At 41.4% G+C, this 17,174-nt stretch overlaps 1 protein-coding gene across 8 annotated transcripts in view; it reads right to left on the bottom strand.

Annotated features, from left to right (window-relative positions):
- CDIN1 (CDAN1 interacting nuclease 1) overlaps positions 1–17,174 on the bottom strand; it is a 412,283-nt gene that overhangs the window by 255,652 nt on the left and 139,457 nt on the right. For 6 of the 8 annotated variants that reach the window (XM_075844816.1, XM_075844821.1, XM_075844823.1 and 3 more), the window contains one exon: positions 16,621–16,665. The exons of the other annotated variants lie outside the window; for them this stretch is intronic. In XM_075844816.1, coding sequence (XP_075700931.1) covers positions 16,621–16,665 — 45 coding nt within the window. The remainder of the gene's footprint in view (positions 1–16,620; positions 16,666–17,174) is intronic. 8 annotated transcript variants of the gene reach the window in all.

The following is a 17,174-nucleotide window of genomic DNA, read 5'->3' as shown; positions in this document are numbered from 1 at the left end:
AAAAAGAAAAACCTGTAAACGCCAGAATCACTATTTTTTGGTCACCTCATCTCCCACCAAAAAAATGGAATAAAGTGATCAAAACCTCACATGTACCCCAAAACTGTATCATTAAAAACTACAGCTTATCCCGCAAAAAATAAGCCCTCGTACCACTTAATTGATGGAAAAATAAAAAAGTTATGGCTCTCAGAATTTGGCAACACAAAATAAATTTAATTTTTTACACTTAGTTTTTTCCTTGTAAAAGTAGTAAAATATAGAAAACACTATATATTTGGTATCGCCGTAATCGTATTGACCCACAGAATAAAGTCAACATGTTGTTTTAATTGCACAACAAAGGAATCGGTTCTTTTCATTTTCTACCCCACAAATAATTTTTCCCCCGTTTCCTGGTACAGTATATGGCACAATAAAAGGCGCTACGAAAAACTACAACTCGGCCCTCAAAAATCAAGCCCTCATAGGACTATATAGACGGAAAAATTAAAAAGTTATGAGTTTTGGAATGTGGGGAGGAAAAAACGAAAATGAAAATCTGAAAGTTGTTTACGGCGGGAAGGGGTTAAATGCCGCGGTCAATCGAGACCGCAGCATTTATATTGTTAGAATCAGGGGGGCGCCCACTGGCAGGGCTTCAAAGGAGACTATCAGTATCACGATATACTGCAATACATTATTATCGCTGGTACAAGTCCTCTAGGGAGACTAATGAAAAAAGTAAAAAACCTGTTAAATAAAGTTGTTTTTTATTAAAAGTTCAAAAAACCCACCTTTCCCATTTTCCCTAAATCAATGTTAATAAAAAATAAAAGTTAACACAACTGGTATCGCTGCGTCCATAAAAGTCTGAACTATCACAAGTGTTGTTTAACCCGCTCGGTGAACGCTGTAAAAAAAAATAAATATATATATATATATATATATATATATATATATATATATATATATATATATATATATATAAATCACACAAATTCCTGTTCTTGGTCACCTTAGCTCTCCAAAAATGTTTTCATAAAAAGTGATCAAAAAGTCACATATACCCCAAAATGATAACCCTCACATCGCTAAATTGACGGAAAAATAAAAAAATTATGGTTCTCAGAACATGGCGAAACAAAATATTTTTTTTACAGTGATAAAACATAAAACAAAACATATAAATTTGGTATTGCCGTAATTGTATCAACCTGTAGAATAAGGTGAATATGTAGTTTTTACTGCCTGATGGACGACGTAAAAATAAGTTTTGTTCACATTTCACTCCTCAACTAATTTTTTTTCAGCTTCCCAGTATATTATATGGCACAATACGGTGCCATGAGAAACTACAACTTGTCCTGCAAAAAACAAGCCATCAAACGGCTATGTCAATGAAAAAACAAAGAGGTTATGGCTTTTGGAAGGCGGAAAGGAAAAAACTAAAATGAAAAAATTAAAATTGGCAGTGTCTCCAAGGGATTAAAACATATCAATATTATTATAGTTTATATTATTTATATATATATATATATATATATATATATATATATATATATATATATATATATGTTTTATATTGAGGTGTTAAAGATCAACTTAAGGCCTCATTTACACGAACGTGATATACGTTCGTGAGGCTCGCGTGCTTTTCACGCGGGTTGCACGGACCTATACAAATCTATGGAGGCATGCAGACAGTCCGTGAGTTTTGCTCAGCGTGAGTGCGCTGAAAAAAAACTCACGACATGTTCTAAAAATCTGCGTTTTTCGCACATCACGCACCCATTGAAGTCAATGGGTGCGTGAAAACCACGAAGGTCGCACGGAAGCACTTCCGTGCGAACTGCGTGATTCGCGCAAGAGCTGTCAAACTGAATGTAAACAGAAAAGCACCACGTGCTTTTCTGTTTACAAACATCCGAACGGAGTGTCTTAGAGATGACCGAACCGAACTTCACCGGGTTCGGCCGAACTCGTTTTGACCGAACCCGGCAGGAGACAGTCACTGTTCAGGGTGCTGAAAGAGTTCAACTGTTTCAGTACCCTAGACAGTGACTTTCGATCCCAATATACGTGAACGTGTAAAAAAAAAAAAAAGTTCTGACTTACCGATAACTCCCGGCTTCTTCCTCCAGTCTGACCTCCCGGGATGACAATTCAGTCCAAGTGACAGCTGCAGCCAATCACAAGCCAAGCACAGGCTGCAGCGGTCACATGGACTGCCGCGTCATCCAGGGAGGTGGGGCCAGATGTCAAGAGAGGCGCGTCACCAAGAAGGCGTCACCAAGGCAACGGCCGGGAAGTTCTCGGTAAGTACGAACCTCTTTTTTTTTTTAAACAGGTTACTCGATATGGTGATCGGAATTCACTGTCGAGGGTGCTGAAAGAGTTACTGCCGATCAGTTAACACTTTCAGCACCCTGGACAGTGACTGACGTCGACTAGCCTCATCTCTATGATGGCGGCTGCGCGAAAATCACGCAGCCGCGCATCATACACTGATGACACACGGAGCTGTAATTTACATTTGAGTTAGGATTTTAAAAGAGTTGTCCAAGACTAGAAAAAAAACAAACTGCCTTTTTTTCCCTAAAAACAGCGCCATGCTTGTCCATGGACTGTGTCTGGTGTTTGTCAGGCCTGTGGTCCCACTATGTCGCTCCGCCGTAGCGGAGAAGCAACCGGCCAAACGACAGTCCTTAACAGTCTCTAGGGCAAGAGTACCTGGGAAGATGATCATGGCGTATCAGACTCTTGGCACAGATGACACTGGACGTGGCATATGAGACACACACGACTCCAACATTAGACTTTGGCTCAGGAACAAACACAGCAACAGGATGCAGGATACGGGAACACTGGGGAGCAGGATACAACTAAGGTACCATTTGCTTAGACGAACATGGGAAAACAACAACGCTCAGGCAAGGAGGGGAAGGGCAGAGTCCTTTAAAAAGTGCAGGGTGATCTGGGTATTGGGTAGGGAACACATTATTGGTGCGCGCTGGCCCTTTAAGGCTGGGGACGAGAGAGCGCGCACGCACCCTAGGGGAAGCAGTAGAAGAGTGCAGCCACGAGCAATGGCATCTCCTTGGAGGGACCAAAAGCAGATCCTTTTTTCTAATCTTGGACAATCACTTTAGCTACAGCTCGCCAAATGATTTTAATAAAATGTAATTCTACAAACAAACACGGAGTATAAAAATATACCTTATCAATCCAATCTGTGGGTCATCTCAGAAAATGTATAATATGTACGCGTACAATAACTTTGAATTTAGCAGTTGTTGAAAGATATATGTGTGGTTAATGCAAAGAACTAGCACACAATCTGTTCTATCCAAGGACTCTACAAATGACCAGGGGACATTCATTGTGTGTGGAAGAAAGACGTTTCAGACATCAATATAGGAAAGGGTTCTTTACAGTAAGAGTAGACAAACTATGGAATGCCCTACCCGAAGAGGCCGTAATGGCAGATACTATGTCAGCATTTTAAAAAAAGGCTAGATGATTATTTACTGACAAATGGCATTGAGGGTTATAACTAATCAAGCAATGAATGACGGGTAATTTATTGACAAAGGTTGGACTTTATGGACCTGTGACATTTTTCAACCTATGTAACTATGTAAGATATCTTAACAGAGCAGGGAGGGGAAAGAATGAAAAACTCGGTCAATAATAATAATTTTATATCTGTAGGTTTCTGTAGGTGATGGATTTTGAGGACTGCTTTACACCAAGCTGTTGATATCCTCAGTAAACTATTTTCATTTAATACATCTATGTGCTTATTTATAGACAGTAAATAAATGGCCGAATTTGTGGAAAAAGGGCTAAGGCTGGATATATAGAAGATATTACATGCCAGGAGACAATCACTTTCATATTGGGTGACTTTTTCCTTTCTATTGCTATTACCGTTTTCTTGCTTTTTGGATCCAGGCACTTTGTCATTGCAAAATAAAATGAGATGTTAAAAATATACTGCCTCTGAGTGCCAGAGTGCATTTTTGGACTCATTCTATCACAGTGGCTGCTTTTCTACTGATGAAGTTCTGTCTCAAAACCCTTACGAGAAAGATAATTCATGTTGCTATATATGTCAGATGAGGACAGTACAAGCTTTTCTATTGTACATCTGGCCGTGCCTGTTGCATTGCAACATGCAAAATACGCATACTGTTATATGTCATACTTTCCAACTATGCAAACATATGTCTAATTATGGCACAGGTATACAGATGAACACAGACCTCCCCAATGAAGTTAGCCTTGTGTGTATAGTTTGTGAGATACCAAAATCTTAGATGACCTACAGATCGTACTTAAGGCCAAGTTCATTGTAATTGCAGCATCATTAATTGTGATATATTCAGTATATTAGGGACCTGACATAATGCCATTGGCTGCTGGAAATCCTCATGCCCAGCCAATGCAGGGAGCCAGTCTGTCTCTTAAAAGGGTTAGAAGTTTTACATATATAAGCAAGGGACACTTTAGCTTAATCTAAAAACATAAATAAGTCATGTAATCGATTTTACAAAGTTTTTGAGTCTCTCATGAAAATAACAGTTTTTCACGATTGTTAACCATTAGCTAGCAAAAGATGTAATCACTGTCTGCTGTAGTATGCTATAGTGTATGTGAAGAATTGTGTGTGCAGCAATTGATAGAAACAGCAAGGCTGTGGGTGGGTATAAAAATACATACACTATATGGCCAAAAGTATGTGGACAACACCTATATGAGCCTGTTGGATATCACATTTAAAAAAAAAATGATTACATTCGGAGTCGGGCACTCTTTTGCTTTTATAACTTCCTCCACTTTTCTGGAAATGCTTTTCAAAAATGTTGGAGTGTGTCTGTAGGTGGTCAAGCATCAATGGTGGATAACAAGGTCTGGCTCACAACACTACAGGTGTTCAATGGGTTTGCGATCAGGGTACTGTACAGGCTTACTCTAGTTCCTCAAGTGGCCTTCGTAAAACCATGTCTTTATGAATCCCGCAAGAACACAATGATGCTGCTACAGGAAAGGGCTATCCTCAAAGTTGGGAGCATACAATTGTCTAAAATGTATTTTTATGTTGTAGCATTAACATTATCATGCACTAAAATTAAGGGGCCTAGCCCAAAGCCCAAGAAACAGCCCCAGGCTATTATACCTTCTCCACCAAATTTTACAGTAGGTACTATGAATACCGGTAGATACCTTCTCCTAGCATTTGCCAAACCCATATTAGTCTATTGCCATAGTGAAATGTGATTCATTACTTCAGAGAACACGTATCCACTGCTCCAGAGTGGCTAGCTTACTTTATACCACTCCAGCCGACGGTTGGCATGGAGCATGGTGTTTGACCATGGAAACACACTTCATCAAGCTCCTGATGCACAGTTCTTGTGCTGATGTCACTTCCAGAGGCAGTTTAAACCTCTGTAGTGAGTGATGCAACAGCGGAGAGGCGATTTTTATATATTTTTTCAATACGTATTGCTTCCAAAATAAAACTTGATCTGCTGTATAAATATTGCATTTAAGAAATGTATTCAATGTTCATTTAACAACTTCAAGTTATCAGACTATATAGAGGCTAAGACAGATATTCCTGTCCATCAGTGTTTCCTCAAACCCATGAAAACACTACCAAGGACAGCAAACCTGGGTATAAAAAAGTGCCCTCTCCCCTTTTTGCAACACCGCCATTAATAAATCAACACCTCGTGGCAACAGAAAAAAATAGTGGGAAAAATAGAGGAGCTGGTCTTCTTCTGAACAGACTAGAATAAGAACTTATTTTTCATTAGGGATTCTATTTCTATTGCTGACTGGCCTGAAGGGTATGATTGTAGTTTTTTAATAGTAAAACTGGTCGAAGATCAGAAAGGAAATCTGTCTTCCCCCTGACACACACAAGGCAGGCATAAGATGAGAATAACATATAAGGAAAAACCATGTATACATATCACCCCCAGGAATGAGACTATCCTCAAGGTACCAGGCTTTGGGTATGTAAGGGAACATCTGAAGGATCCTGTCTATTCCCATCTCCAGAGGCCTCGAGAAGGAAGTGGGAAATCAGATATGTCTGTTGGATCTCATGGTCAGCTAGAGCTCCACTGTCACATTGTCTGGCATGCAATCCCTCTCCAATTTAGTGCCTACCACTCCACTTAGTGCCTACAAGACTGTATGTAGAACAATTACACTAGTGGGAGGCACTGCCCTTCACTATAGGCACCCAGCGAAAACCCATGCTGCTGTAGGACGGAAGCAAAGAGAGTAGTGGCATCAGGGCGCTAGCCTTCACACGCACTAACGCAGTCACTGAATCCTTTAGGAAGGCGGTAACAGGCATTGCCCAGCCATAGAGAAATTCCGGCTCTCTACAGAATTTACAGAGTTCCACTCCAAGTATATTGTCAGGGACAGGAAACTATCGGGTTTTACCTGAAGGTTTCATGTCCTTTGGGGTGTACCCACTCTCCAGTGGTGCTGACATGTGTGTGTGGGGGGGGGGGGGATATACACATAGTCCACATTATAGTGATACATCCAAACTTACATGTTTCCTAATCAATTCTTATAAATAACGCAGTGCAGCGCTAGGATCCTGGGTTCAAATGCGACCTAGGAAAACATCTGCATGGAGGTTTTATGTTCTCCGTGTTTGTTTGGGTTTTCTCTAGGTACTCGGGTTTCCTCCCACATTTCAAAGAAACATTCTGATAGGTTAATTTGGAATTTACTGTATATTGTGAGCCCCAATGGGGGCAGGGACCGATCTGATGAAAAACTCTGTAGAATATGTTGGCGCAATATAAATGAATAAAATAAATAATATTGTTATTAGGAAGGGGGAAAAAAAACACAAAATTAGCTTATAACCAACTCACCTTCCAAGTTACCTGTGGAAATCTGAGGCAACTCCCAACGCTCACATGTCTTTGAGAAATGTAGCTGATCTACGATCAGTCTAGAATGCTTATATAGTAGCTGTGCATGGATATGGACCTACTGAGGAGCTTACGGCACAATGCATGTGTCCTTTTTGATAATGTTACTCAGCGGAGAGTGGGCTGTCTAGATTTGTGAATAGCAAACATGTAAATATGTACATAAAGTTCGAATGTGTTACATTATAATGGAAACTACAATCTTCCCTTTTGGTTCAGTCGGCACTACAAATAGAATCTCTTATGCAAAAAGCTGGTTAAGAAGAAGACAGCACCCTCTTTTTCCCACCCTTCTACTTTCTGTATTGGTGTAGTCATGGAGGTTCTGCAAAAAGGGTGGGAGCTACTTTTTATCGCCAGGTTTCCTGTCCCAGGTGGAGACCCCCTCTCACCGGTGGTGATGTCATGGGTTTGAGGAAACACAATCACCGGTAAGATTAATTACCGTCATTCTTGTTTCTTCATACACAATATTGGACGAAGGTCAAAGTTGGACAGAAAATACTCTGCTCCACAAAGCCTGTAGTTGTTAAATGACCTTTAAATATAATATTTCAAGTGCAAGATCACCGTTTGTGTGCTGTGGATTTTTTTTTATCTATACCTGTCCACTGGGCATCTGCATGCAATTTAAGAGTGCAGCCCATATACACCTGCCACTATGGTAAGAATACACTATTAATACTTTAGTAATCAGATGAAACGTATGTAGTAAGTGTTTTATGAAGCCTCCTAGTCTAACATGATCACCCAAAATCTATTTAGTAGCAGATAGGAAAAAACAGGGATCTATATGAATCATGATGTATTTGGGGAAAAAATAAATATGGGAGAGAGTTCAGACAGGAAAAATAATTTCTTTCAAACATTAGAGCAGCTGATTTGGAATTTTAGGAGATGTATAAATCGTTAACCCACTAACTCCTTCAGAGCAATTTACAACATTGCACAGCAATGCTTTAAGGTTACTGATGGCTCCAGAACTCTATTCCAGCTGTTCATTGTTTTGCAAGAGAGGATAGTATGGAGAAGCAGCAGTACGGGGGTGGTATACCAAGGAGAGGAGGGTAAGAAAGAAGAAAGGAGGTAGTGGTGGGGGACGACTGAAGGGGAGATTGCTGACAAAGCTTTGTTCTTACTTCTAACTGCTAAAACCTGGAAGGCACACTCCTCATATTATTTTCAGCTCATTTTTCTCTTAGACTGGTTCATCTGAAATACCTTCCTCCCGATCTATAATGGCATGGCCGTTCAGCGAGAAACGAGAGAGAGTTATATTTTCCCCTTGAGTTAGGACGCCTTGTGAGAAATGATAATGGGTAATCAATAAAGTGGGAAATATGAGGCCACAAACTTTATGAAGCCAAAGAGACGTATTACTCCTGAACAACACTTATTTTCCTTAACAAAGTCACTACTAGGCTGTACCTAATAATCTGAAGGAAAATCGAAAGAGCTGCTACCACATCAGCAATATTGGCAACTTATTCCACTTTAATGGCATTTTGATTGATTTTTCAGCCTAATGGTAGTTTTATAGATTTGACGCTGCTCCTGCAAAATAGTTGTGTGTGTAATAAACATCCCTGAAGGCAAACACTGACCATTAAGGCCCTTGTCTTACTAGGGAGTCATAATTGAAGCATTGCACACACAGCCGCTGGCTTTTAATTTTTTTTTTTATGTTTTGTAAAAAAAAATACCTTTTCTTTCCTGGTCAACCTCTGAATCTCATCAGTGCATCCAATGCTTATTAAGAGGATGATGCTTTTTAGACATTTGTGTAAAAAGGAAAAATAAAATCATAAACAGGCTGACCTTGGCAATGACTTTGGGTGTTTCAGTAAAGCACTGACCTGCCGGAAAATGGAGACCTTGGCGCTAATAAATCAAGTACGTCTTAAAATGAGTTACCCTAATGCTCATTTATCATAGCTGCAATGCCATTTGCAGAACAGAAGAGGAAGGAGGGGGAGGAAAGTTGTCTAGCCTTTACTAACCCTGAAGCAAATAAAAACCATTTAACACCTTCACTTAATGCATTACAGGTCTCTCGGCACTTAAAAGGTTAAATGACTTAAGTGGTCCCCAGTGTGAATCTCAACTGATTCTTTTTTTTCTCTCCATATGCCTCTTAAAAGAAAAGTGGTTCATTAACCTAGCAGTGTCGAGTGCAACAAACATCCTGCGTTGTAAAGCAGTGGATTAAACTCTTTGTGCCATCACCTCTGCCACGTTCTCCAGCAGGTTATCCCTCAGCATGTTGATTTACAAAAAGAAAAAACAATCAACTTGAGAGTTTAGAAGATTAGTAAATGCTAAATTTCTGTTTGTAAGAGTTTCCTAGCCAATGCCCATTTTTATTTCAGACTCCGTGTAGTTCAGCAGATCTTCTACACCAAAAACAGTGGCCTGCATTACAAACCATTGAGATAACAAAAAATGGAAATTCCCCCACTGAGGTCACACTAACAAATCATATGTAGAAAAGTTAACCACTCGTTCGAAAAATGGGTAACACACATCTTTGAGTATATTTCCACGACTTCAAAAAACACTCTCTGATCTATACAGAACAAAAATACGGCATTACAAGTATGCGCTTAAAAGTTGAGCCTTTTCTTTGCGTCTTTGTGATCAATAACCATGATATAAAAGGTTTCGAACCTTTTTAAACTTTCAGTCAGAGATTATATTACACACTTTAGTTTGCCATACTTCGGCCCTGTTCACCCGGAGTTTTTTTGCAGGCGGAAAAATCTCCCTCAAAATTCCTTCAGGAATTTTGACCTGCCTGCAACTCTCTTTGCGGCGTTTTTCGGCCACTCGCGGGGAAAAAACGCCTCCCATTGAAATAAATGGGAGGTGATTCTGGCACTGTCTCCAAAGCGGTTTCCGCGTTAAAAAAGGACCAAAATACTCCATGTGAACTACCTCCTATGCTTCATGTATATAGGAAAGCTGTGTGCACAGGGTCAGTACAGAAGCACACACGTGCCATTATATGCAATGCTTCTAGAGAGAATACCTACATAACACAGCATGCGATGCAACATGCTGCTATTTTTCCCTCTCACAGATTCCATATGCCCCAATATGAAATTAGAGACATAAGTATGGACCCATAGATTTCTATGGGCACTTGATTAGGGTTCTATAATATGGATATGAGGCCCTATAGTTAGGCCTGGCTTACACGAGCATGTGCGTTTTGCGCACGCAAAAAACCCAGCGTTTTGCGTGCGCAAAAGGCACTTAACAGCTCCGTGTGTCATCAGCGTATGATGCGCGGCTGCGAGACTTTCGTGCAGCCGCCATCATTATGACACTCCGTTTGGATGTTTGTAAACAGAAAAGCACGTTGTAAAGGATCTGCCAGGCACAGCTTCTGTGTCAACACCCATAGGTAATCAGTCTGCACATGCTTCTATGTCTGTGAGACTGACTCCATCTTCCACCACTCAGGATGGCAGGCTTAGGAGTGGGAGAGCCTATCACAGCCTGGCCAGACAGAGCTAGCTCCCGCCCTCTGTCTATTTATACCTGCCTTTCCTGTTCCTCCTTGCTTGTGATTCTTCTCGTTTGGTTTCCTGGCCCTGCTGCAGCTTCTTGAACTATTTGACCTTGCTTCATATTGACCCTGGCTTACTGACTACTCTCCTGCTCTGCGTTTGGTACCTCGTACAATCCTGGTTTGACTCGGCTTGTTCACTACTCTCCTGCTCTGCGTTTGGTACCTCGTACACTCCTGGTTTGACTCGGCTCGTTCACCACTCTTGTTGCTCACGGTGTTGCCGTGGGCAACTGCCCCTTTTCCCTTGCATCTGTGTACCCTTGTCACCTGCGTGACCCTTGCCGTGACCTGCATGATTTTCACGCACCCATTGACTTCAATGGGTGCGTGATGCGCGAACAGCGCACAAATATAGGACATGTCGTGAGTTTTTTTCAGCGGACTCACGCTGAGCAAAACTCATGGACTGTCTGCATGCCCCCATAGACTTACATAGGTCCGTACGACACGCGTGAAAAGCACGCACGTCGCACGGACGCATATCACGCTCGTGTAAACGAGGCCTAATAGTAATATTGTCTCAAATGTCAATGCATTCTGAGAAAATTATTGTGGGCACTTTAGGCTGGATTCACACAGAGTTTTTTGCAGGCGGAAAATCTGCATCAAAATTCCATTTGAAATTTGAGGCAGATTTTGCTCTGCCTGCATGGCGATTTTCGTGGCGTTTTTCGCCAGCGGCCATTGAGCGCCGTGGGCAAAAAATGCTGCGAAATAAGGTTTCTCTGCCTCCCATTGATGTCAATGGGACGTCAGAGCCGTAAACGCCCGAAGATAGGGCATGTCCCTTCTTTTTCACGTGAGACGTTTTTTTTTCGCTCGCGGTGAAATCAATGGGAGGCATTTTCGGCCGTTTTTTGGCACATTTTCCGATGCGGTTTCCACGTCAAAAAACACTCTGTGTGAACTGACCCTTATGAAGATTTTTATGTAAAAACTCTTTCCGGTTTTGTTCCACTGTCAAGCAACTGCAATGTGTATAGAGAGCGTTTTTATATTCTTCTTGATCTTGCATGTTGAACCTTAAAAAGTATCCCAACCCAAAATGTAAAATTCACCATCTTCTATGAATGGCTCCTGCAAGCTAGAAACCCGTCAGAGGGGACGGACGCTTTATGTAATTTGTCCACTTCAAGCCGTTCAGCTTTTCCGCTGGCTATTTAAATAAAGAAGATTTATTTTCAAATCCACAAGGAGTGCTGATCTTTTCCTCCTGAATATTGTTCCCATAGCGTGGAGATCGCTGTTTTCTTCATGCACCTGGGAGGGTGAGGTGACATTTCTACTTTTATTTATTGTCTATATATGGACAATAATGTCGCAGGAGCACAGTCGCGCTACTCGTGGACACCGGCCCTGGGGAAGTTTCTGACGTCTCTATCTATATATGGACAGTGGCATCAGGAGCTTCCCCAGGGCAGAGCGATTCTTGATGCTTCCTCGTCCCAGGGACACCGGCCCTGGGGAAGCTACTGACGTCGCTGTCCGTATATGGACAGTGACTTCAGGAGATTCCCCAGGGCCAGAGTACCCTGGCAAGGTATCTTCTCACTGTATGTCATATAGTGGGATACATTGCAGCCTCCTGTCGAAGGTATACGCCGACATATATCTCCGACAGAATGCCAAACTGCTATGTGAAGAGGGCTTTAGTAGTTAGTGCAGCAGACATTTCCTAATTACATGTTATGTACTTACAGAAATAATTTAATTTTCAAGTATTCTGTTGCAGCAGCCATTTTTGTAAGTAACAACAGGAAGTGCAGCCATAATGGTTTTCTCCCTTGAATTGGCTTCTCAGAAACTAAGGCGGGATTCACACGACAGGGTTTCCCGGCCGGGTGCCGGCCGTTCATAAATCGGCCGGCACCCGGCTGCATTAGGAATAATAGACCCCTAATGGGGCTATTCACACGACCGATTTTTTTGACGGCCGGGAAAACCGGGCGTCAAAAAATGGGACATGCCCTATTTTCGGCCGGGTACCCGGCCGCCCGGCTCCCATAGAAGTCTATGGGGCTGGGTAATACACGGCCATCACCGGAATGTGTCCCGAGTGATGGCCGGGTCTACCGTCGCTCGCACACTCTCTCTCCTCCTCCTCACAGTGCAGAGTGCATGTGAGGAGGAGAAGGAGGGTCTTTTTTTGCTCCCTGTAGGAGTCGGAATCCCCAATCCCCGGCCGGGGATTGGGGATTCCGCTACAGGAGAAGTGCGTGACTACACTGTCCATATATGGACATTGAAATCAGTGACTTCTCCTGGAAGGGGGGGGGGGAATGGGTGCAACCTACAGGGGGCTGGGTGGCATCACCTACAGGGGGCAGGGTGGCATCACCTACAGGCGGCAGGGTGGCATCACCTACAGGGGGCAGGGTGGCATCACCTGCAGGGGGCTGCTGGGTGGCATCACCTGCAGGGGGCTGGGTGGCATCACCTGCAGGGGGCTGGGTGGCATCACCTACTGGGGGATGGGTGGCATCACCTGCAGGGGGCTGGGTGGCATCACCTACAGGGGGCTGAGTGGCATCACCTACAAGGGGCAGGGTGGCATCACCTACAAGGGGCAGGGTGGCATTACATACAGGGGGCTGGGTGGCATCACCTACAGGGGGCTGTGTGGCATCACCTACAGGGGACTTGGTGGCATCACCTACAGGGGACTTGGTGGCATTACCTACAGGGGACTTGGTGGCATTACCTACAGGGGACTTGTTGGCATTACCTGCAGGGTGCTGGGTCGCATTACCTGCAGGGGGCTGGGTGGCATTACCTGCAGGGGATTTTCCCGGCCGACACTCGGACCCTGTCGTGTGAATGAGGCCTAATGGTCTACTATCATTTTGTCAGCAGGTTTAAGCTATAGCAAAATGATAATTCACATAGATAATAATTTAAAAATGACAACCAATATGGCTGCACTTCCCGTTGTCACTTTTACAAAAATGGCTTCTGCAAATGAATGGAAATATGGCAATATCTCAGTTTGTGAAATATGTTTATTTTTCCTTACAGTGGCTACAGTTCTAGGTTCTGGATTACTACTATATAGTAATTTCTTAGATTTACTAATACCCAAGTGTACTCAACTGAACTTTTCCTTTAAGGCCCTATGCACACGACCGTAAAAATCGTCTGTAATTACAGACTACAATTACAGCCCGCAATTACGGACACATTCACTTCTATTGTCCACAGATACCTTCCCGTTTATTTATGGGAAGGTGTCCGTGCCGTAGAAGCGTACCGCAAAAGATAGGACTTATCTTTTGCTTTTTTGGCCTATCTTTTGCTTTTTACGGTCCGTGCTCCCATTACGGCCTCATGCAAAGTATGGGAGCATGGCCAGTGCACGGTCCCATTACGTCCTCATACAAAGTATGGGCGCACCGCCCATAAAAAGCAAAAGAACAGACAAGTGCTATCTTTTGCGGTACGCTTCTACGGCCTGGACACCTTCCTGTAGAATTTTTACGGTCTTGTGCATGGGGCCTACGGGCACGGCTGTGTGCATGAGGCTTAACTGTCTGGGAACTTAAATTTAGAAGTGTTTTTGTTTCTGTAATAAAAAAGAGCATTGCACTGTTACATACATGCCCATAGGATATTATGACATTATATATTACTTTCTTATTACATAATACCCTATCATAGCACAGCCAAAATTATTTCTATTTTATGCTCGCATAAAAGAAAACTGAAAATATTCCGCACCACCTGTACATATAAATTGCGGTGTCCTCTCTGACCTGTACGATACTGATGACAAACCACAGATGCTGGATTATTTGAAGCAAGAAGAAGCACGGTGGGATGTAAATAGGACTTGCACCTGGATCTGGCAAACATGCACAGCGAAGGCAGTCCCTGCCAGGTGTCAACTGAAGATGTAAAATATCTCCTGCGGTGACTAATGGAAATAAACTGCATTAGAATAGTGGGTAAATAAGCAAAACTGATTGCGATATACTTTATCTCTCAATATAAATTATACATATATCACAAGTGTAATCTCTGTGTACATACATATGCATATGTTCATTCACCCTCTGCTTACTCCAGCTAATTTTTACATAAAAAATTACCAAATAACCATGCTGCCTTGAGTTAATGGTTTAGTAATCCACATCATATTTATTACAGGTTGATGACTTTAGTGCTTTGTGGCTAAACAGTAAAATGTATAAACTCAAACACATACATGTAGTCTGAAGTTGCAATAGTTAGACAGAATATGTAAGTCCTCATGCAAACGTAATCATTATCCGTAATTGCGGATAAAATACTGACCCATTCATTTCTATCGGCCATAGACACCTTCCCGTATATTTACTGGCGTTTGTCCGGCCTGTAGAAATGACCCGCAAAAAATAGGACATGTCCTATTTTTTGCATTTACGGACCGTGCTCCTATACTTTATAATGTGAGAACGTCCTGCAAATGCGGATGACAGTCTGCGGCCTGTCCGTGCAGTATTTACTGACCGTAAATACTGCACTGTTGTGTGCATGAGGCCTTACACTGCATACCGCCCAACATTTTATGTCAAAATTGTGCAGCCAGTTTTCTTTTTTTTCCTCCCCGCTATCCAAAACGATTTCATTTTTCTGTCCACAAAGCCGTAGAAGGGCTTTTATTTTTGCTTTTTTTGTAGCAAGTTGTATTTTTTAATGGCACCATTTAATGTAATGGACTAGGTAACTTTTCACAATGATTTTGTGGGTAGAATGGAAAAAAACACAGCAATTCAACCATTGTTTTCTGAGTTTCGTTTTTACGGCGTTTGCCTTGTGGTAAAAATTACATGTTAACTTTATTCTGTGGGTCAATACGATTATGGCAATACCAGCAAACATTCTTTTTACTACTTTTATTTTGTGTTGTGATATTCTGAGACACATAACCTTTTTCTTTTTAGTCAATGGCGCTGTGTGGGGGCTTGATCTTTGCAGAGCGAGATGTAGCTTTTATTAATACCACTAATACTTAAAACCATTTGGGGGTGCATGCAACTTTTTGATCACTATCTACTCCAGTTTTGGGGGGTTTTTTTTAGAGGCAAGGTGACAAAAAAAAAAGAAGCAATTCTGGCGTTTATATGTTACTGCATTCAATGTGCGGGATAAATAACATTATATTGCAATAGTTTTGACTTTTACAGACACCGTGATATCACTTACGTTCATTTTTTTGTTTACATTAATTTAGGGGGGGGGGGGTTATACTTTATATATATTTTTTATATTCCTGAAAACGTGATAACTTTTTTAAAATTTTAGTCTCACTAGGGGACTTGAACTGCGGTCATTTGAGTGCTTGCACAACACACTGCAATACTTGTATGTATTTTAGTGTATTGTGTTTTTGCCGTGCAGAAGAACTAATGAATATTTAGATGCAATAATGTGCTATTGAATTTATTAAGAATTAATAAAGAACATTGTATAGACTGGATAGTGTTGCCTTATATGATTGTGGGATGACACACTACATACCATAGTCTGATATTTGATTTTATAGAAACATTCTAACACCTAGTAAGATAGTTGGGCTAATACATGCATATAGCAACTCAAGTGAACTGTGTGATACACGAATATGAACACCTATATAAGAAATCACACATGAAATATTATTAGAGAAAATGAAATCGTTAAAATTATATCATATAGTCCCCGGAACAAGTTACGTGTGAAACACGAGTTGGGGTTGATCCCCCCCCCCCCCCAAAGTTCTGGTCTGTAGGCCTCCTTAATTGTACCTTTCTGCTGTCTGGTTTTTTATATTACTTTGCTTTGGATGGTTTCTATCCATATTCATCGTATTACTTATGTACCAGTCTTTGCATGCACTATTTGCACTTTACTATAGAGGCTGTGGGACCCGACCTATGTGGGGATCCTTTTTCTATGGGTAATGTTACTGCCAATGTACTCATTTTTAAAGATTTTTTCTTCCAATAAAAATATTGTCGATTTTCGATAATAATGGTTCATGTGTGATTTCTTATATAGGTGTTCATTTTTATAGAAACATTATAAACATTTGTAGACTTCTTCATACTTGTTCCTCAGAACTTTGCTTTACCTCACATTTCTTGACTGTTGGATCCATTAGTAGGCAAAATACCTCCTCCTCTATGATCAAACCATGAAGCATATAGTTAGTCATAAGCTTTTTAACAGGTCTGATATATCGGACGTTTCAATTGTTCTTTAATGTGACCTATAATAAATCTTTAGAGGGGTATTATATCCACAGAATATGCCATACATGTCTGATAGATGCGGGTCCCAGATCAGGGACCCTCATCTACATCGAGAACGGAGGTCATCCGACCCGGTATTGCCTGGTGTGGCGGTCGCAAACTTCCGATTCCAGATGGGGACTCGTAGCCACGCGTCCTTTTTCTTATTTATACTTTGTAACAAAATAAAATACCCATCTGCATGTTTACTGAATGTAAATTAGTGTATTTGTGTATTAGTATATCTAGTATAGGCTAGGGACAAGTATTTAGATATGAAACATGTCCATTGAAGTAGACAATATGATGAGAATGAGAACATCCATTGGTTACATTGCTGCATTCAGAGAACTAGAAAATGGTTCACAGTAGAAATAAATTTATTTTACAGATACTTCT

The sequence above is a fragment of the Rhinoderma darwinii genome, chromosome 12, assembly GCF_050947455.1.
Source record: "Rhinoderma darwinii isolate aRhiDar2 chromosome 12, aRhiDar2.hap1, whole genome shotgun sequence".
In the NCBI taxonomy this organism is placed as follows: Eukaryota; Metazoa; Chordata; class Amphibia; order Anura; family Rhinodermatidae; genus Rhinoderma; species Rhinoderma darwinii.
This window is presented reverse-complemented; position numbering and strand designations above follow the sequence as displayed.